The 22,746-nt window shown below is 46.5% G+C and overlaps 2 protein-coding genes across 2 annotated transcripts in view; one reads left to right on the top strand and one right to left on the bottom strand.

Moving 5' to 3' along the window:
- The window catches only part of LOC142586325 (SEC14-like protein 4), a 55,101-nt gene that overhangs the window by 12,341 nt on the left and 20,014 nt on the right, over window positions 1-22,746 (bottom strand). The window contains exons 2-6 of the mRNA XM_075697573.1: window positions 15,923-15,992; window positions 14,508-14,578; window positions 13,994-14,056; window positions 12,019-12,112; window positions 2,503-2,597 (exon numbers count right to left, since the gene is read on the bottom strand). Coding sequence (XP_075553688.1) covers window positions 2,503-2,597; window positions 12,019-12,112; window positions 13,994-14,056; window positions 14,508-14,578; window positions 15,923-15,992 — 393 coding nt within the window. The remainder of the gene's footprint in view (window positions 1-2,502; window positions 2,598-12,018; window positions 12,113-13,993; window positions 14,057-14,507; window positions 14,579-15,922; window positions 15,993-22,746) is intronic.
- The window catches only part of LOC142585482 (SEC14-like protein 2), a 93,058-nt gene continuing 90,240 nt past the window's right edge, over window positions 19,929-22,746 (top strand). Inside the window, exon 1 of the mRNA XM_075696273.1 lies at window positions 19,929-19,944. The gene's annotated coding sequence lies outside the window, so the exon portion shown is untranslated. The remainder of the gene's footprint in view (window positions 19,945-22,746) is intronic.

Below are 22,746 nucleotides of genomic sequence, written 5' to 3'. Positions count from 1 at the left end.
GCAGGGAAACCGCACCTAAATTCCCATCACCTGCGACGCCACGTCATCGCCTGCGACGCCACGTCACTTTAGCCAAGAAGCGTTGGCCAACTCCGACGCTGCCTATTCAAATACATGTAAAACGCAGAAATTCGCTCTTCTGAGATAACCCCTGGGCTGATTTTGATGAAACTTGTGGGATTTGTGTGAGAAAGTAAAATTATAGTGACTGTGGGAAGCGGAATTTCGATTTAGGGCCTGAATTTTGTTACAAGAATTTTCGAAAGTACGAACGTTTGAAAAAACTAGACGAGCGCAGTTTATGAATTAATAGCTCCGCATAAAGAGCAGATGTCGCGGTTATGTAAACGGCATCCATTAGATCATTCAAAGTGGACAAAGCCGATATGCCAATTTATGTCTCACGTGAATTCGTTACGTTGTGCACAAGGGTTCTGAAAAAGCTGTATTTCCATATGATTGATTTTTTTTAGATTTATGTGTAACATATCAAATTTGTGCGTTTAGATGTAGTATCGTATGCAATTCACAGAATTGTGATATGTTTCCTTGCTGAGCTACAGAGCTGTAAACTTCATAGTTTCGAAAGTTGTGAAAAATTTCCATTTGTGCCAATTTTTATTAAGAAACTGATAGCCTAAATGGAAAATTCGATACGAACAGTCACTAGATTTGAAGTTTTTCTTTCAAATGCAACAAACATTATTATTATTATTATTATTATTATTTATTTATTTATTTATTTATTAGAACCCCCTTTGAAACGCGGCGGGGCCAAACAGTGCACCTAGCCTGCTTGATTTAATTAGTTACGTCATGCATGTATTTCATGCATATGTGGCACTGCAGCCTATGCCTTTTTTGTTCCTCAAACCAATCCAACCATTTTCTGGCCAGTCCCCCATAGTGGATCCGCCTGGTGATAGCTGCGACGGACACCGGACACCGGACACCGGCGGCGGCGAACAACCTCGCCAACCCAAACAGCCTATAACAGTTTCCGCTGTAAAACTTGTTGCATTTGGCCTTGAGGTGTACGTGTAACAACGCATGAGCCAGTTCTCACTAAAGCGACCTATAATTGTGTGAGGTACATCATATTAAGCGCACACCTGTCTTACATGTTCTGATGTCCTCATAGCGCATTCTGATTGCATGCTTGCTTTTGCATTCGCCAACTTTATGGCAGTAAACAAAATCGATAAATGGTGAAATAATGAATTCGGCGAAGAAGAAAAAAAAATACAGCGAGAGTTTTTGTTTTTTAGCGCATTCGGTCACATTTATAAAGCACAGTGTAGGTCAAGCTCACTCATACGTCGTGTCAATTACATTCTACTATTCGTTTGTCAGCAAGTGGGAATAGGGCGGCGGCAAGCGCAACCAACATTTTGATCATTGTCCGAATGAAGCAACAAATTAATCACATTCTACTTTTATTTTTCTGGTTCCGTTAAACACAGTTTATTTTTCGCCTGTGACAGAAACTTCTTGGCCGACAGTCTGAAGTGCTTGCTTGCCGCAAATGGAGATGTGCACCGACCTCTCGGTGCAATGCTAAGTCCTTTGGTTTGTGTCTGTTTTAGCCTCGGACGCTACTATAGACATAGTTTCATACTTAGCAGACAACGCTACGAAGACTAGAGTTCTCTCTTATCTTGGACCGAGAAAGGGTTCGTCACGTCTGAGAGAAAGATATGGGTACGCGTCATGTAATTGGGTGTGACCCTAAGCTTCACGCGTTTACGTCACAAAATATGGCGTAATTATTACATGAAAGGCGTCACATATTTTGACCTATTTAGTGCGGAAGGATAAAAGTGACGTTTCGTCTACTTTAAACTGAAGCCCAACCCTTGCGCTTGCGACCAAAACGTAGTAGATCGCACACGAGAATTAGAAAGATGCTCTAATAAATCGTAATATTTAGGTGGCCGTAAGAGAATGCTTAGTGGACCCCAGCATATATTACCTCGTCCGTATAACGTATCAGCATTATTAGAATATCGGAGACACAGACGTGAGAAGCTTGTGGCGCCATCTCACGAGGTAGTGCAGAAGGCTATTATTGTAAATGCAGGGTATATGTTACTCATTTGCTAATCTGTGGGCGTTGGCAACAGCGTAATAATGGATGTATAGCGGCATCCTTTTCTTTCTTCGACGAGAGTACTATAAAGGGAAAAAAAAGGTACGTCTCTGGCGCTCTCAGCCTGAACGAGCCGCCATAAGATGTCGTTACCAGCACTGCTGTTGGTAGTCAAGTCTCGGTGTTCCTGTATTCCGTAAACTGCTACACCTGTACGAGTGGAGTAATAATCCGAATGCTTACAACGCACTATGCATCACGGCCCAAGTTTATTTCGTAACGTTAAACTTCATGGATAAGTCAGTCAAGTGCAGGGTAACCAGCCGCAACTTTCCCTGGTTAGTGTCTGTCTGTATGTCTGTGTCTTTGTTCATGACTAAAAGCGAGCGCATCTCGTTATATTGCATGCTCACCTTGCGGGTCTGGCTCTCTCTTTCTCGTTGCAACAACTCGAGCATGTAGACCACGTGCATGACCATCTCTTCCTTGGACAGGCACTGTAGCATGCCTGCGTGGGTCCCATCCCCCGACTAAGACAAGCGCATTGTCACGACGCCAACTATAGCCACAACGTTGTCGCTACAGTTGTACAACTGTATCTACAACTGTAGCTAGAATTAAAGTAAATGTTGAGGTAGGTTGCGGTTGCTCATCTATCCGTGATTTCTCACGGAAAAAGAAAATAAAAGCAACAACTTGGGTGAAGTTACCGTAATAGGCTGTTTGTGATAATAGGACCAAGTAGTAGTAGTAGTAGTAGTAGTAGTAGTAGTAGTAGTAGTAGTAGTAGTAGTAGTAGTAGTAGTAGTAGAGAGAGAGAGAGAGAGAAAGAGAAAGCTTTATTTGGTCCATTAAGGGTTTAGCGTTCGGTCTTCATCTTCATCGCTGCAGACGCTTGACCTTCTTAGCAGGGTTGGGCCCCTAGTCCAGTGCTCCACTGAGCCGCGCTGCTTCGCTTGCGTGCTGCACCATTGCCCTTTGGGCGGCGAGCTCGCAGCTGGTGAGCCGGCTCTCCCACTGCTCCGCACTCGGGGTTTTGTGTTGGTGGAATGTGTAGTTACGTTTACACTCCCAGGTTATATGGTAAAGCGTGGGGTTTGCCCCGCACCACGGGTAAGTGTTCCTAAATTGTGTAGGATACATCTTGCTTAGTATATGTAAGTTAGAGAAGGTTCCCGTTTGCAGCCTCCGCCAACTAGCTGCTTCTTGCTGTGTTAAGGCTTTGTGTGGCGGGGAGTATCTAATTCTCTTGCCTCTGTGGTAGCTCAGTAACTGTGAATAGCCGATCTCCACGGTGAAGTGCTGTCCCAGGGCGTGTGGCTGCTCGACTCGGTATGTGATCTCGCTAGCCAAGCTGTCTGCCCTTTCATTTCCTTTTATCCCCGTGTGTGTCGGAATCCAGATTAGTTTGTGGGTTGCGGTGTGTCTGAGGTGTTCTGCCTTGCGGAGGATAGCTAAGGCAGCCCTGCAGATTCTACCCTTTGTGTAGTTCCTGCATGTCTCTTCTGAATACGTTAAAATGACCATTGATTTGTCTTTTCGATAGCCCTCAGCCGCCGCCAGCGCAACAGCGACCTCCTCCGCTTCCACTATCCTGGCGCTACGTGTAGTTGCGCAGATGATTAGCTTGCCTGCGTTGTCAACCACTACCGAAGCTGCCTTAATGTAATTTGTATGTCTATTCCATGGATACAATGTTGCATCCGTGAAAACCGTGTTTTCTAGTTTGGCTAAATGCCTTTCCATATAACCTGCCCGCGCCTGCCTTCTGGCCGCGGGGAGATTTGGATCCATGTTTTTCGGAATGGGATTGACCTGCAGGGTCTTACGAATCTCGTCGGGTATATCGGCGGATCGACTAAGTAGTAGAACTTCTACGAGAAAAAAATAGAAGCATTCGTGTAAACCAGCGTTTCACTATGCAGTTTGCTACCATACACTGGGAGTGGGGAAAATGACACAAAGATTAGGCGAGTGTGTTAAAACTGTAATAATGATCACCCACCAACCGATGGTACGGCTGACGACGAAGGTAACTAACTAACTAACTAACTAACTAACTAACTAACTAACTAACTAACTAACTAACTAACTAACTAACTAACTAACTAACTAACTAACTAACTAACTAACTAACTAACTAACTAACTAACTAACTAACTAACTAACTAACTAACTAACTAACAGTTGGAATCTATGCATAAGTTAAGCGCTGGGTAAATGGTATGTGATGAATTAATCATCGCTACGATTGTCGCTGTGACTGCTCACGCCGAAGTTGATTATTTATTCACTGTCGATACATATAGAACAGTGGGTACATATAACGTGAAGAAAGATTGTTGCTTGAATTTTCTTTTGCTGTGTCTTATGATTGACGCTATGACTGAACTTCTAGCGTCTCATGAGTGTCGTTACATTGTATTTAGATTGTGTCCTGGTTGTCGCTATGATTTCATTTTTGAGCGCCTTATCATTGTCGCGATGATTTTCCTTTCAATTGTCCTGCAGTTATCGCTGCAATTTGCTTTTATAGTGTAGGTTCGTCAAGATTAAACTACATTCTAATGTGCTATACAAGACCGTTTTCTGTTACTATCGTGTAGGCGCCTAGCTTTCAGGATTAAAAAAAAAAAAGAAATTCATGGCGTGCGTCACAGAGCACAAGCGCACAACAACGCGGCCGCAGCATGACTGGCACAGGTCGCATGAGTCGACTGTGCGTAGATAAAACGAGTGGCGCAAGTAGCTGTTTTTATGAGAACGAACCGGAAATGTCCGCATGCAGGGGTTAGTGACCCTGCGTACTATTTGAGCATTGGAAATTGTTGAAGTGTGTCACGGCTATGAACACGAACGACACGTGGACCCCAGTAACACGTTCGCAGAGAAGTGTTATTTAAAACAACAAGCCAGGGCCAACGCATCGTAGCAAAGAAAGGCAGGAGACCTCGTCGCAGCTGTGCTCTCAGCAGCAGCCAAAGAGCGCGTTTGAGTGCGTCTATCCAGTGAAGTTTGTAGTTTAATGGATGACTACGTAGACCATGCGAGCTACCGCACACTTCAGCTCACTTCGAATTTAGTGTCACGTGTTTGGGATTCGCGGGAATTAACCTTCTTTCGCAAGTCTTGTGCCCCATAACCTTTTGACGCCGAGTGTATACGTCGAACGCCAATCTACCGTGAAGAGAAGGCACGTAATTTTCCGTAGGTCCAGCTGTGCTGCACGAAAGCGCTGGTCTGCTGTAATTGGGACCCGGCGCACTCCAACCGCAGATTGCAACCTCGAACATGGCACAAGCTATATATATATACACGGGAGAGCGATGTCAGAAAAGAGTCGCGCTTGAAGCATGATCGAAGCGAACGGTCGCACTCTGTGACAACGAGTACAGGCAATATTGCACAGCAAGAAGTATTTGTGGGAAGCCACACTGTTGTAGCTTTTATACCGTGGTATCTTCCCCTATTTTGTTGTATGGTAAAAGTAAAGGCAATTTCAATTTCGAAAAACGACACGGGCGACCGAGACTACAGACTCAGATTCACAGAACCCGCCGTGGTTGCTCAGTGGCTATGGTGTTGGGCTGCTGAGCACGAGGTCGCGGGATCGAATCCCGGCCACGGCGGCCGCATTTCGATGGGGGCGAAATGCGAAAACACCCGTGTGCTTAGATTTAGGTGCACGTTAAAGAACCCCAGGTGGTCAAAATTTCCGGAGTCCCCCACTACGGCGTGCCTCATAATCAGAAAGTGGTTTTGGCACGTAAAGCCCCAAATAAAAAAAAAATTAACAGACTACAGATTCACGGTATTGCGGCCACCTCTCGAACCTGGCTACATATGGCAGCGTGGCACAGGCTTCGGGTTAACGAAATCAGAAGCTCGGAAGTTGGGAAAACGAAAACGGACAGGTTTACTGGCACTTGAAAGAAACTTATTTACATCGTTGAATAGGAAAAACAGAAAAAAAAGAAATCAAGTGTTTCGCAACGAGCGTCTGGACGAGCTTCATTTCCATGGCCCAGAGCAACTTTTTTTTTATTTCCGCACCGTCAGATAACACCTCTGTTCAGATTCTCCCTCCTGGCGGTAGCCAATAACACGCAGGTCACAACCCACCAAGAAGACAGCCAATCAAGAAGCACAGACAACACTGTCGCAGACGGAATATCGGACCAGCGACCCCCAAGTTCCAGCGGGCGCAAAGGCGGAGAGAGGGTCTGGCTCCACAGTGGTAGAGGTCTTTACTCCCAACTGGTCTTCTCCGCTGCTTCTCAGTATCGGGCAGGCACCAGTTCGTGGCGGCTTTCTTCTGGGAAACGTTCATGAGCACTACGCATCGTTTCTGCCTCCCCCGGAGTGGCAATTCCTTCTTCCCTTTGTGGGGCTTCTTCTCTGACGAGGGGAGCCCGTTACGGGAAAATTAGCAGCACAGAGCATCGCTTGGGAACTGTCCCCCGACTATCCTCTCTATGTAGTTCTCGCATGATACTCTTAACACGTGACAAAACAGCATGTTGTCTACTGCAGTCATTACAGCTTCGTCATCCGCCAAAGTAGTCACGGAGGGTAGCGGTGACCGCTGCTGCACGGAGAGACGACTTCATTTTCTGCACATGAATGCCAGAAACTCGCCGTCGGCTGGCACATTGTCGGATACGTCGTCGATCAGATTCATCGAGCTGCCTCTGAAACTGAAACACGCGCGCAAAGAAGCACTCAGACCACTCTGAACTACCAGGTCAAAAGAGCGATGACGATCAAGCTTTCTTTAGTAGCTGTTTGCGAAATGCACACACTCAGAGTTCGCTGGACTCGCTTATGCCGATAAACCAGACGTGCTACGTTACGCGTATACAAACAAAGAAACAAGAAGAAAAAACGAAAGCTCCAGTAGCAATTATGAGTAATAGCGAAGAGCAACCCGGGGCCGCTTTGAAAGAGCGACCAAGTGCACCGGCGTTTCCATTCAATTTGCTCTTCTTGCCCTTTATATAAAAGCGATATTGGTGTAGAATGACGCTCCGCCTCATGAAGCGACTGTTCTGTGATGTCGCAGTTTGCCGCCAGGCCAGGGGACTATGGCGCGTCTCCATGGTGAATTGGGCGTCCTCAAGAGAGCATTGCAATTTCTCAATGGCCCACAGAGTACAAGCACATTTTCTTTTCGACACGCAGTACGCTGTCTCACGAGAGCTCAGCTGTCGGCTCGGATAGAACACAGGATGTTCGTTACCGTCGTCATCCCTTTGGCAGAGAACAGCACCTATAGTCCTCGATCACTCGCATCACAATGGACCGTGAATTCTCGGTGAAAATCGGCAGCTCGCATTACCGGAAGGCAAATGAATACAGCCTTCAGGCTTAAGGAGCTTCCTTCTTTTCATCCCAGACTACGCTTGTAGGTTCTGTCCCGCGTGCAGCATCAGTCAGGGGGCTTGCCAGAGTTGAATAATCCTGGAAGTAATGATTATAATGCCCAGTGAGTCCCAAAAATACTCGAATCTCCATCTTAGTTTAACTCGAGGATAGTTTGCTACCGATATTTTAACCTCACTAGGTTTCCTAAAGCCTTGACCTATGTGGTGACCTAGGTAGTTCGTGGTCGCGTTTGCAAGAGAACACTTCTCGGCCTTTACGGTGAGCACAGCTTGACGCAAAAGGCTGAGATACACCAAATGGTTTGCACATGAATCAGAAAAGATTGCGATGTCATCTAAGTAGGGTACGGCAAATCAATCAATCAATTTTATTTACCAGAAAAAAAGGAACTGGAGGGACACCTGGGCAAAAAGCTGTCGCAGCAGCTTGACGGAGGCTCAGGGTCCCTTACATGGCAGTAGCATTCACATGATATATACACTGAAGTCTTTATACACAACAAACATTACACATCGTACGTATGCATAAAAATGACATTTTACGCTTGAATGCACTATAAAGAAAGAAAGTAGTCACGCAAACCATTCTTATTAGCGTAGCTGTGTGCTTATATTTGTTTAGTACAGTCGGTATATTATGTGTTAATTTCGAAAAACGACACGGACGACCGAGACTACAGACTCAAATTCACTGACTACAGACTACCGATTCACGGTATTGCGGCTTCACAACCTTTTAAAACCCTATTCATGAGGCGTGAAAAGCAAAAAAGGGAACATTTTTGGAGTACGAAGCTCATCATTGCCAGCTCATAGCTGCCTGTTGGTATGACGAATGAGGCGTATCTGCTGGCTCGCTGAGTGAGCGACACTTGCCAGTACCCTAGAGTAAGGTCGCATAGGCTGCTCAACTCGCCTCTTTCACTCTCTTCTCACTATTTGGAATTGGATACACTTGACTCTTGGTGAGAGCATTAAATTTCCGATAGTCTGCATAGTCTGCTTTACCCGGAGCTTCCAACAAGATCATAGGTGAAGCGTATTCGCTCTCGGAGGGCTTCATTACTCCTAATTCGAGCATGCGCTTCACTTTCCTGTCGAGGATTCCTCTCTGCCTAGGAAAGAATCCATAACACTTTGATTGCACTGGCTTCTTGTATGTCAGCTGAGTATCGTGCTCAGTCAAATCAGTTCTACGCAGTGCGTCGACGAAGCATTCATCAACCTCTGCTATAATTTCACCAAGATCAAACAATTGGGATTCCTTTAGTTCCTCTCTCGTCTCAGTCCTCTTCAGGAGTTCTTGGGCGCTACTTCCCCCTCCACTTAGACAAACCAGATTGTCCTTCACCTCTTCAGGATGGTTCAGATACATATTCACACTGCCTCTTTGCACGTAGCGTTTCATTAGGTTACTATGATAAATGCGCACCTCTTTACGTTTCCCCTTGGGTTTTCATCATGTAGTCGGTGTCAGAGAGCACTGCAACCACTTCAGCGGGCTTTCCAACTACACTTCGAGCCTGTTTTGCCCTGCGGCTCTTATTAACATTACCTTGTCGTCGATACACGAACGTCGTCTAGCGGGCGTTCCTATCATAATAGACTTTGGATCGAGGCTGAGCTGACTTCATGATAGCCTCCACAATTTCTTTAGCGTTATGCAGACGCTCCAGCAGATTCAAAACGAACTCCATCGCGCTAAGGTCTTCTTTGCGCCTTTCCCACGTTTCCCGCACCATTCACAAAGGTGAGCGCAGTGACCTTCCGTAAACCAAACTCGGTGGCACTGAAACCAGTGGATTCATGCGATGCTGACCACAAATTACAAAGTGCTACTGGTAAGCATGCGTCTTAGTCGCGCTTGTTTCCTTGCTGAGCCGCGCAGGCTGCTTCTACCTCGCAGGGCAGAACTGTCAGTAGCCTCTGAGACCATGTTTCTCGCTCAAACGATAATTTCTCCCACGTTCGTCAAAAATTTGCAAGATACAGACCGATATCCCCTGATACCACATATGGCTGCATGTAGCTGGACATCTTGAAATCTGTCTTGTTGAGAGGAGGTACTACTTGCTAGTGACAATTGCCCGACCTATTACTCAACTCGAGTGTCAACTTGCAATGCTTCATCTCGTGCTCCAGCCTCTTTGCTTCATGTTCCTGCCTTTCTTTCTCTCTTTCCCGCTACCGCTGCTGTCTGAGCTGCTCTTCCTTTTTTGTTCGATGAGGCTCCATGCTTCACGGCCTCTAAATCAATTATTCCCTGTCTGTTCATGGGTTTTCGTGCCAAACCTTTTATATCCATCCCTAATTGCTCACGCAACAGCAACAGCTCCGGCTTCTGCCGCCTCTGCAAGTCCATGATCCTTTCGAGCGCCGGCTACTTCCAAAACAGCAATGCGAAAATGCCTAACCTCTAGGCTTTCAGCAGTTATCTACCACTTCTACAATCTATCCTGGTTCAGGATGAAGTAACCGCCAAGACTTCTGGAAAACGAAAGAACCGCTCCACTCAATACAACAGCAGATTCTTCGTACAGGACGTAGCGCCGGAGGCGCGGGAAATCATCCAGAGCTGCAGGGAGCAACCGAAGCTCAGCGGGCCTTCAGGAGCGTTGACACTCCATTAGCGAAGGCAAAATCAACAGCAGCAGCAACGGAAGACTTTGAACAGCCCGGACAGCTGGAACTGCGTACAGCATCCTCGCCAGTAGTGGAAGCAAGAGCTGCCATAGAATTCCTTCCTCCCACATCTCCTAGGCTAGCTGGAGTGTGTGGGGCAGATGAGCCTAGAGGGTCATCCAGGAAACAAGCAAGGGAGCAGCCAGCAGAGCAGGCCCCACGTGTAGCAGCAGAGACAGATATATAACACCGTCATACAACATCTCCTGGGCCGACTGGAGTGGTTGTTGCAGAAACAAGCCGAAGGTGATCAAGGGTCAGAAGACCTCCCCGCCGATTTGGCTACCAGGACTTAGCCGTCCTGTACAGCCAGCTTTCAATGTTAAAGAAAAGAGGATATACCGGTAACCACTAAAGCAAGACGATGTACACCAGCCAGTCTGGCAACGAGCTCGAGCACTTTCGGTGCGTGAGCAATAAACCTCAGTTCTTCCATGTTTACTGTGCCTGTCGGTCTCGTTTATACAGTCTCTGCCTCGCCCGGAGTGACAACTCTTTCTTCCCTTTGTGGTGCTTCTTCTATGACCAGGGAAACTCGTTACGGGAAAATTAACAGCGTCCAGCATCGCGTGGGAACTCTCCTCCGACTACCTTCCCAGCGTAGTTATCGCATTCCACTCTTGCGCGTAGCAAACAGCATGTTGTCTACTGTCGTCATAACAACGATCATGCCCATTCACGTTCATCTCTAGAACGTGGCTTGGCCTAAAACATGCTTATGGCTGCGCAGATAAAGCTTTCTTTCAAGTAAAATCTTTTGAAACAATTTTTGTTCACCCATGCTACTTCTGATAGCAAATTTTACGAACCTGAAGTGCCGACCAAGGGAAAAAGAACAAATAGACAACAAGCTGTCGCACGGCGACAAGCTTGTTGTCCGTGCTCCAAATTTAAGGACCCTCTGGTAAATTTTACGTTTCGTATAGTTGTACATTAAGACATAAGTTCAGACACACACAAAGAAAGCTCTTTACGTGCTATTTCAGAAGAGAATAAACCATTATAACATACGAAGCAGTGCCAGCCTGGTGCGCCTTGATGTTGTCCTGGCTCTCTGAGAACGATGCCAATCCGAAGGCGCCACATCACAGCATATCCCCATGCGAGGCCCTGCCCATACATACCTCAGCGCCAGTTTTACTTCTAGCCGATATCGGGAGAAAGTGTATGGGGCCCATATTAGCGTAGCGCTACTTAGTTTATTTGTTTGCGAGACAATGCTCTGTCTGCAAGGCCAAACAAAACGAAGGTGACTGGCCGTCTGACTATAGGTCTGGTCAACGCACACTGCAGAAGGGTGTGACACGCAAGAGGAAAACTAGAACGTGCGAATGATATGAGGGCTTCCTTCAAATAAAAAAATAATGAACAATCTATTGGTAGTACATTACAGAAGAAAATATAGAATATAAATTGTTTAAGTATAAAGCATAAAGGAATGATAAGAAGTATGTAAGAAAATACACCCGGTGAACGATGTTCAGTGAGAACAAAGCGTTTCTGCTGTTCAGAGCGTGTTATAGCTTATGCCATGCCAAGAAAAGATGCGGAATGAATATTTTAATGCCATATGTTATGAATCGTGTTCACCTGCATACGGCGCGTATTAATGTCGTAGCTTACCTGACTGCGATGTTCACTTCGTTGACTTGCAGGCGCGTAAACAGTAACATATGTACATTAAAAATGTTTCCGCAAGATATTTCCTGTTCATAGATCGCTTGTGTCGCTCGCCTCTGTCCTTATCACCAGCACGCTGTTAGCTTTAACCACGAGCCAGTACTTATTTGCCCTGTTTTCTATCACGTTAAAGCGCTGCAGGTGAGTTTTTTCTTTAGCAGAAATTGTATCGATTCGTCTTACCTTTGAAGTCACCGCTGCCTATTGGAATGAAGTATATTGGGCTGCCATCCCGATCATGGTTGAAAATTCCGCCAGGAAAGTACTGCTTAACGATCTGCGAGGAAGTGTACAACATGCGTCGCATTACTATACGGAGCTCGCAACGCCACCAGAAGCAACTTATAGATAATTTTGACATAAAGTGTAATGATATAAAATATGTACCAAGACAAATAAAAGTACTTCCTTAGACGCATAAGATTAAGAAAAAACAGTCGTTTCTGTTTCGCACAGTGACGATGCAAAAATAGAAAGCGAGAGAGAAATAGAGGGGAGGAAAGGCATGGATGTTAAGCAGAAGCACGTCCGATTTGCGACATTACGCTGGGGGAAGGAGGTATAGGGATGAATAGAGAGAGAGAGAGAGAGAGAGAGAGAGAGAGAGAGAGAGAGAGAGAGAGAGAGAGAGAGAGAGAGAGAGAGAGCAGTTTCGCGCAAATTTGAAGGTGCGCACAGAGTGTACCAGCGGTGCCCAAGACCCGTAGACTTTGCTGCACTAACGCTTTCGTGGCTTTATGTGACATCGATGCGTGCGGCCATGGTCCAAGGATCTTCATTTCTGACAATGGTACGATGCGAAAAAAGTTCTCTGTGTGCATGCCGGCTATGTCCATGTGCAAATTCGTGCCCTACACAAGAACACAACAAAATGACACGAAACAGTGGCCTTGTTTTAGGCGTAAATATTACGAAACGTATATGAGGCTTTAATGGTGAAACGCATATACGAACATGGCGACGCATCATTCCGCTCTTTGGCCGTGACGTAAAAGGCTTGCCATAGAGAGATCAGTGGCAAAGGGGTTCGACAACAAGGCGAAGGCAAGCATAATAAATAATGGTATAGACCTCTTTATCAAATTCACTACTATGTGGACTTGTACCATGACGTTTTCCATGTCCTTTAAAGGAAAGCGTTTATTGCAGTGAAGACTTTCTGATTCTGACGGACATGTGCTCAAACTGTTAGAGTTTGTTGCGCGTTTATTGATTTGTTCATTTATCAACTTTTTGCAGTTTATTTATCGTTTGCGTCGATGTGTGACATTTTTTTCTCCTCCAAAAAGAGTAAAGAAGTAGCCGCTAGCCTGTTGCTTCCAAATTCTTCATAAATCACCCACAGTTAAGCCCGCCTACAGGCCATAGGTCGTGGTATAGCGTAACCTTATTTATTTGTGTCACCGACCTGCACCATACAGTATTATTCACGAAAAAGCCCATAGGAGCCCGGTTTAGTGAGGGCAAGAGGGGGGGGGGGGAGGGACGACAAACCTTCACAAAAGCCAGCGAGAGATCAGACGCTACTGGCCAGACTTGTTCAGAAGACCTGTACCGGTACTGCCCTTACGTAGGATCTGCCTGCACGTTGGCGTTCGCATAAGGAATGAAGACACCTACTGACTAACGCGACGACGCAGCTATTGCCGGTTCAGACTGGTTGCCCAGCGCGCTACACAGCAGCCTCCCCAGCAATTAAGCACCCGCTGTGAGAGTCCCATAGAAGCTCAGTTTTCTGAAAAAGGTTCCAGGGCAATGGAGCAGCTTTGAACAGTGGTTCCGTCCCTCAGCAGAGGTATACAGTGTCTCGCGAGCGCTGTATGTCTTTGCAGCAGTATCGTGCATAACCCTCATGGTGTAATCGTGCAGGAGAGCATTCCGCGGTAACAGGCCCTGCCGACATCGACCGTTTCCCCAACGCCTTTCATCATCGTCGTTGTTGTCGTTGTCATCAACATTATCATGATCATCATTATCATTACATCATCATCATTGCCAGCTCATGCTAAGTCCGTGCCCAGCCTTCCGAGCGCATCGCTGTACGACGATTGCCTTGGGCTCGCTGACAGCTCAATCAGGCTTTGGATAGTGCCGACGACACTGCCGCTGCAAGCTACATGTATAAAAAAAAAAGAAGAATCGGGAAACCGTCACTCACCGGATGCCACTCGTAGCGCTCGACCAGGCTGTCGATCCTGTTCTCCTCTCTCCACCGCAGGTTCTGCCGAAAGACAATGAAACTATTTGGACAGTGGCTTGCTTTCCCGTGCGCGTAGTTTTCAGCTTTTAGACGTCAGGTGCAAGTGCACATAATTCACTTTTCTTTTTTGAGTGCGTGCGTGCGTTCTGATAAGGAAAACATATGCCTTACGATTGTTTCAAATATCCAGGCGGTGAAGATTTTCCGTTATACGCCATAAAAAAAATGGTTTCCTGAAATAATGGCCGATGTAAAAAAAAAAATTTCGCACGATTCCACTCCTCGTAGAGTTAACGTAGGTGAAACACCGCTCGGACTACATAAAAAACGCGAAAGAAAGAGAAAGAGCTGCAGTAGAACCATTACATTATACACTGGCCAAGCTATGCTCAGAGCACAACCTCTGGAATAAATTCGAAAACGCACGGCGTCGGATGACAAGGAAATTGCAGAAAGTGGCACGACTGTATGCACATCCGGTTCTGTAGTTGTCACTCACTTTGCGCAGTAGGTCATCGGCCTTGGCCACGTCGAGGTCCCGGGCTAGAAAAGATGCAGACACATGACAAGGTTTACACCTATTCAGATGCTGGCTATATATAGCTGTTTAAATTGGTTTGAACTTGTAGCGTGATCAGCTCACTCGCAGTTTATTCTATAACAGCGAGTGAGTTATTATAAGTGCTAAGGCTAGACGTCTTGTTCGGGAAGTACGCCATACATCGAGGTCCGAATGGGAGGCTTCTGCATGCAGTCAACAAAAACCTAAAACTGCTGCCAACGTGCGAACGACCGGAAGGCTGCCGAGTGACTGCCTTCGAAGTCTCAAAAGTGTTGTTCCAATATTGGACTTCAACTTACGCTGTATCTGTGAGCCGGCTTTTCTGTCGGGCTATTGATTGCGTACTTTGTGCGGCTTTTTGTGGCGACTGAGTGGCTTTGGCGTTTCGCTGATAAGCACGAGGTCGCGGGATCAAATCCAGGCCGCGGCGGCCGCATCTCGATATGGGGCGAAATGCATAGACGCCCGCGTACCGTGGAATGGGCGCACGTTAAAGAACAGTTGGTCAAAATTAACCTGGAGTCCTCCACTATGGCGTGCTTCGTAATCAGATTAAGGTTTTGGCATGTAAAATCCTAGAATCGAATTTATTTTTTTTATTGATTGCGTGCTTTCTGCCATGCGCACGTGAAGACACTGGCCGTGCTTGACGAAAAGCATGTATACTTGCTATCTCAGCACGACATAAACTGGTTCGGGCTCTGTTCCCCAGAACGCACATGCACGTTTAACAATGTTGTATTTCAGAGGGTCCCTTGCTGCAGATGTAATTGCCGGAGGCCTGATTGATGTCTCGCAGATGTAAGAAGCGTTAACCGGCGACCGCTTGAGGGCGCCCACATATCCATTCGTAAACGTTTAACTAAGAGAGCCAGCTAGAAACGGTCTTTGTTTCTTGATATGTCGACCCCGTGTAATACAAAACGAACGCAGGCTTCATACATATCCCTAAGTTATATATAGCTGGCCTGATATTTTCGGCTAAAATCAGCGAAAGAAGAAAGGCGTCGGCAAAAACATGAATGTGGGCGCCGTACGAGCGCATACTTGAGGTTGGGTCTTATATTCCCTATCTCCTCTTGTTCTTCCCCGTCCGTCCTTTTATGCTGCTGTTCAGCCAGAAAACACCTTTGTTCGTACATCTGCCTCAAATGGCCCCACGTTAATAAATTCGTAGCCTTGAGAGCTGCATATAAAGAATTCATCGGTGTGTTTAACTGGTGGGCGTCCAGTAAGACAGGTTTCCATAGACGCCGTTTCTTAACCTCACTTTCCTCTCGTTAAGCCGTCGGGGTGCTGGCGTACCGATCTCTTGAGCAACTCACCTCGTAGCCATCGCAGTAGGTACGCGTCGGTGAACTGCTCTTGCCAAACGTCCTTCAAGGCCGCCTTCAGCTGCAGAACCAGAAAGCAAGTGCAAAAGCTCCTTTACGAAACAGTTACATGCAGTTTCGTTGCTGCAGCTGCTGCCACTGCCGCTGCTCATTCGCTGCCATAACGTGGAGAGTTCGGACGTAAAAGCTGTCTACTTAACAAAAAACACAGCTATCAAGAAAATAAGCTTTAGGTGAAAGCTTCAGCTCCTTCCACACTGAAACGCCATGCTGGCATATCCGCGGTGGTTCTGCGACACCGGCGTTGGCCCGACGAGGGCGAGGTTGCCAACTCGATTCCGGCAGCAGGGACGTGCATTTTGATAGCGGCTGGCTGCTGAAACGTTCGTTTGTTTAGATTAAGGGGGCCGTAGAAGGACACCAGGGGAGGTATTCCGTAAGAGCCCACCTAGCGGACATGTCCATGTCGTCTGCTGCTGAAGCGTTGATTGGCTGTGGCGCCTAGCTGCTGCGGACGTGCAGCCCAGCCCAGCCAATTATAACTTCAACAGCAGACGAAATGGACATATCCACTAGGCGGAGTCTTACAGAATACCTCCCCATTATTCTTATCCTATATTACTGATCAAACGAAAACGGGCAGCGGTCTCCAGAAAACGGCGACAACTCGCCTGCTTATATTTATCTAAAAAAAAAAATCACCAGATCACCGAAATTGGTTCGCAGGTCTCTGCTGCAGTGTCACCTATAGCTCACATTCTCTTTGGGTTCATTAAATTCGATCATAAATTTATTTCGCACTTCACGCGTATTTGTGTATGCACTCTTTGGGCAAACGCTGGACTGATTTTTGAATGCGAATGTGAATTTGAATTTTTGGGATTAAAAGAAATAGTCAGATATAGTGAGGTGAATTTCTTACATAGGCTCCATGAAATTAAAGAAAAAGAAAGGATAAATAAGGAAAAAATACATAACTTGGATCCAGCAGCAGATATCACACTTTACACATCTCTGGTAATTCTTCCTTTAAATTAGACAGCACCACTTTGTTGTTGATCAACCTAATTGACGCAGTCAACTCAAACAGTTAATTCCAACCTAACTGTAGCAGTTAAGTCCAACCCGTTAAGTCCAACAAGTTAAGTCCGGCCCATCCATTTCGCTTTCATCGTTTGCGCTGGGAACGCTGTCAGCACATACAATGCTCTTTTTATTACTTTGTGCGACAGTCAGGCCGACCTCCTTGCTGATCTGTAATTAAATTTTACAGCGAAGCTGTATATGGCTAGGGTTCCGGGCATTTTTGTTCTCCGTGAACAAAAAATTTCATCATCAATGGTTCATATCCCCGTAAGCATTCATCCTCCCGAAAGCGAGCCAAAAATGCAATGGCTCATAGCCCCGTAAGGCAGAGGCTACAAGCACTCTGCAAAGTGAAGCGAACAGTGCTTAAATTCTTCCTAATGACGCATGCAGCCTACAGAAAAGTATGTCGAAAAGTGTCATCATCAATGGCTCATACCAACACAGGCAAGCAAAATATGCAATGACTCGTAGTCACTTAAGGTTCATGACGACTCACTTTGCGTGAATTAGTTGCGATGACACTGCCCCTGTTATCGTTTTCGATGATTTCAATGTGAATGTGTCGGTACCGAAAAGGGAGCGGTTTACGCGTTCCGTGCTGCAGACATATCCCTTGCGATGCCGCACCGATCCGGGCCAACCGACCACGCAGCGGCATACGTGCATCGATTTGATATTATCAAGGAATGTGATTGCAGTGACGAGGGAAGTAATGACCACCGATCAAGACAAAAAATGAGTGTGCGTACCTTTCATCACGATGACCGCCCATCAAGGCAATATATATGAGTTCGTACGTTCGTTCAAAATTATGCGTCATCTCCGTGTCGTGTGCTAAACCGCTTCGCTGATCAACCACCTTCACAGAGTGGAATGAGTCATTGCTTCTCTCTCTCCCTCTCTCTTTGGCACCAAGAAGATCTTTCGCACCGCGCTGCTTTGGTCATTCAAAGCAAACTCTCATACGCGGCGACCCCTTTTCTTAAGATTTAAAATCGCTGAATTATCTATCGCTCGTCTGGTGCGAAGTGCGTCGCGAGGCCAAGTGGCGGTTCCTGCCCTGATAGATAATTGGCCGCCGCATCTCAGGGGTGGGTAATGATAACGTCGTTTCTCCTTCGGTGTCCCTGTTTTACTGGCGCAGGCGTCGGCGACTTCGAAACGCGACCTCGAAAGGCAGCTAAACTATAGTCGACATTTGCATTACCGCGCTGGTAATGGAGGTAATGGTAATGCATTAATGGAGATTAATGCAACGCTGTGTTTATTTCATTTTCTTTCTTCAATTCTTTGTCCCTCTGACTGAACGCTATCTCGCGCCCAGTGTTGTGACATGATCATAGTATCATGGGGAGGTACAATCGTGCATCGTAATCCGCGACCTCGGAAATGCGCCACCCAGGAGACCGGAGCGTTCGACTTTCTTTTGACCGCGTACAAGGTAACTTTCTTTATTAAGTCTCGTCGACATGGCGACGGCGCGGTGGTTCAAGTGCGAGGAAGAAGTCTCAGATTTCCTATTGGATAACAAAAATTCAAACACGGCAAAAATCTGAAATGTCGTTTTAACTGCGAGAAAAGAGCCGCCTTTGTTGCTTCTTAAACAACGAAAAGTACGGGAATCGGTGCTACTGATAAAAAAAAAGAAGTTCATCCCAACGAAAAAAAAAAACAATTATGATAAGCGCACGTTAAAGATAAGAAAGAAATTCGAGGAGAGAGCAATACAAATAAAAGTAAAGCGATAACAAAGAGTAAAAACTTAATTGTGACGTTTAACGTCGCAAGACTGCACACTGTGCTAGGAGGGATGCCATATGTAGCAGAGGGCTGCAGATTAGTTTTGACCACCTGCAGATCTTTGGCGGGCGCAACTAAAATAATGGGCACAGAACCGTTTTTTGCATTGCGCCCCCCACTGAATATGGGGTCGTGGCTGTTGAAAACCGAGCGCGCAGTATTTGAGTGCAGTATGCTTGAACAGTATGCTCAGTATGAGCAGTATGCTTGAACGGCTTGGTGTATAGTTTCCCTAATTGCCGTTTATTTAACGTGACAGGTGCAATATAGGCTCGAGAGATACATTCGCAACGACGTCGAACGCTGTTTTCATAATATTAGCTTCCAGATAATGGTCGGCGAGTTGTCACGGCCATAATAAAATGGACCTCGTGCTCATCAGCACTGCGCCATAGCCACTGAGCCACCGTGGCGTGCCATCCTCCTTCATCGGCCTGCGCACTTGCGTATTCCTAAATGCAGAAGGCCATAAGAGTATTCGTGCGAGTGTTGCATTTATAACGCAATATGTCTCGTTGAAAAATGACCAGTTTGCAAAGTCACAAAGCTGTTTGAAGCCATAAGAACGAAATTAAGGCAAGTTTGTGCGCTCACTAACAATCACATGCCGGTTGAAACGCTGGCTCCCACTCCTATAGACCTCAGGCTCTGCCCAGGCGGCGCTCCAGAAAAACTAAAACCGCTTAAACTTTGGAAAGTAGTACCACGCTTTGAAGAATGCCGCCTGCCCCTCGAGCGCTCTGAACGAAGCCAACGCCGCGTCGCTATTGGCCTAATTGCATCACGTGGCCCCTTGCGCCGGCTTCGTTTGTTTACATTCACGCTTCAGCGCCATTTTTGCTCGAGAAGCGGCGCTTGTTGGCGCCATTACTTCCGTTCCTATTCTGTGTTGTTTTGATTTTGCGAACTCCTTGAAGGATGTTTTGTGGCAAGTGCGACGTCGCTTCACGTCATTGTCTGTGACCGTGACCTGCTGCGCGTTCGGATGCCAATATAGTTTTAGCAAAGGCAAGAATCAGTTCGCGATACCGTCCGGTAAGCGCGACGGGTTAAGAAGAAAGACATGGCTTCACCAAATCGGGAGGGAGAACTTCCGACCAACTTTCTCCGCGCGACTATGCGAGGTAAGTTGTGAGTCTCTCAGAGTATAGTATGTGCCAGGCTTACGTATGGTGCTGCGGGCAATAACGTAGTAGATATCGCACAGTTCACTGTGCATGTTGTCAATTGTACGCACGCTTTAACACGATTTTTACGCAACGCCTTTGTTTATATACGCACTACGTGGTCGTGTTAGTCGTATTTGGTGCGCTTAATCGTTTTGTACGCCAACCGGCTTGAGTTCGTGGGCACGCGAGGTTGCGTGCGATAACATGATTACGAAATTTTTATGATTCAGCGCAGTCCTTTTGACAAAATTTCAGTCTCGATCATGAAAGCGCCTCAGGAGAGCAGCTCTCTGCCTTTTGTGGTTACTTACTAGCCTTCTTTAGATAGAATAGCTTTGTTCGCCTCATTTGTTCGTGTTCCTCGTCGGCGGTCGCCCGGTGGATTTGCGATACAGAGGCACCGATGAAAAGCGTGCGTGCTCTCCCGAAACCGTGTTACGCGGTGCGTTCGTTGCCGAGCGACAGCATCATAGGTAATTGAGACGTATGTGCTAATTCGCGTGAGCTTTAAAGTGTGTGAAGCTTAAGATGCGGCGGTGGAGCACTTGCAAAGAAAACGTGCGGTCGCCCGCCCGTTCGCTGGCTGGTTTAGTCGTCGTTCGTGCTTAGTCATTCGCTCGTTCGTTCGCACGCTCGTTCAGTCGTTCGTTTAGTCGTTAGCTCGTTCGTTTAGTTCGCGCGCTCGTATAGTCGTTCGCTTGCTCGTTCATTCCATTATTAGTTTCCACAGTCACTCTGCCTAATTGAGACGTGCTTGCTGTAGGACTCCTAGACTGGTGCGTTTATTTACGCAATGAGACAATAAATGGTGCACACGTCTTTTGTGACTGCAAAAGCAAATCTGTAATGCATCTATGATGAAAATAAACTGTTAACTTGCAGCTCGAATGCCGTTTCATATCATGTTGACCTATAGATAAAACATTTCACTTGCCGCAATTTTGGCTGCGTCATGGCGGGGGGATCCTTTGCGCGATCATGACTTCCCTAATAAAGTCATGTCTCGCAAATGTTACTTCGGAGGGAGTGCAACCGTCCTCAACGCATGCACCTCAGTGCAGCTCGGTTCGTGACAAGTACGTCAGTCAGTAAACGGACGAACCAACGCACGATGAAGTGTTATTCGTGATAAGTCATTAACCTGAAAACAATTACTGAAGCCCACAGTGGTCTTGTTTGAGATTTAGTCAAGCATTGTTATCGCGCTCCCGCTTCGCGCACGAATGCTAAAAACTTATTTTATTTCCTTGTGTACGCAGAGTCTCGATTCGATGATCGGCCGCGGTATTTCTGTCGACGTTGAGACACGAGAAACATAATAGCACCAGCGCCCACCTCTGAGCCTTTGCGCGCGCTTAGATTGGCAAGCACGCACGTTGGCGGCACTGTAGCTTGTAATACACTTTCGAACCTTCAGAGCAGTGACCTCCGTCAGCCTTTGTACGTCATAGCTGATACGCGCCGCGAATTCACATGGTAAGGGCGGCGCAGATTCTTTAGGCTGAGGGCTTGCTGGAAGTCAAGATCTTGCGACAAGCCCTTGACAAATGTTGCGTACCTAATTGTAGGGCGCGCGATACATTCGCAGTCGTCAACACACAGCGTTAACACTCCTTCAGATAATTTTTTAAGAAATAGTTATCAAAAAAATGAAACAAAAGCTGCCGTTACTGAATTTGTATAACCATCCGACTAGAAATTTTATGCTGTACACGAAGTTACGCGGAGCTGGAAAGCCAACGTGAACGCCCAAAGAGCCCTGCCTCGCTATGCGTGCATTCACTCTGCGAAAGGTCGTCTGCTGCGCTCGAGCATCGTAGGCGGCGCCACGGTCGAGAAGGGAGCTTGAAAAAGAGGAGAAGCGAGGAGAGGTGAAGGCGGAGGAGGAGAGTGTCACTACTTTACGAAGTTTAAGGGGTTTTAGGAAAAACCCGTCACCAGCGCCCCCATCGCAGCCTTGGCGCGAACTGAGTAGTGCATGGGGAGCTGTCCGGAAGCGAAGGTGCATAGGCCACAATGGACCTTTCTTTCGTTTGTATTGAGGCCCGGTTTCCTAAAAATCCAGGACCTGGAAAGCTTCTTCCACCCATCCATGCTTCGGAAAGGAAGCTCAGCAGGGCGAAGTACGTGTACAATATAAAATAAAGTCTCAAGTGTTATTTCGGCGTGCTGCAACTCGCAAGTACAGAGAGCATCAGGTTTGTCTATAGGCATATCAGCCTAAAAATCTAAGCATTTCAAATTGGTTCACATTGAATATGTCCTGAACACAAGACTTAAGTATCTCCTGTATTTTTATGTATTTTGTAGTAATGTTGTGTCTCGCAATTATTTACAGAGAGTAAATCCTTTCATAGCCTTTTCCAGGGCAGCAAATAGAAAACGTTTTCCAAGGCAGCAAACAGAGTGCGATCATAACGAAAGTAAGCTTCCTACAGTGCCTACGCGCCGCGTCTTTCTTTCTTTCTCGCAGGAGCTACAGCATCGCTCAGTACCTTAATTTGAACTTTTCGCAGACGGTTCGAGCAGCAAGCGCGCCCAAATAAATGTCAATAAATGCGACATTTCTTTTAATTTACACATGTGCGTTACTTCGCAATCACTCATCCAGTGTTCCTACAGCAACTTTATTGCTCACATTTGAAAAACGCAGTCGAGCAGGCTCAGCACATTGCGAAGTGTGCCTGTTGTATCGGTGCCGGACGTACAAAATAGCGAAAGTAGAAATGAGCTCGCGATGCAACTATGCTCTAGAAC

The sequence above is a fragment of the Dermacentor variabilis genome, chromosome 6 (genome assembly GCF_050947875.1).
Source record: "Dermacentor variabilis isolate Ectoservices chromosome 6, ASM5094787v1, whole genome shotgun sequence".
Lineage (NCBI taxonomy): Eukaryota > Metazoa > Arthropoda > Arachnida > Ixodida > Ixodidae > Dermacentor > Dermacentor variabilis.
This window is presented reverse-complemented; position numbering and strand designations above follow the sequence as displayed.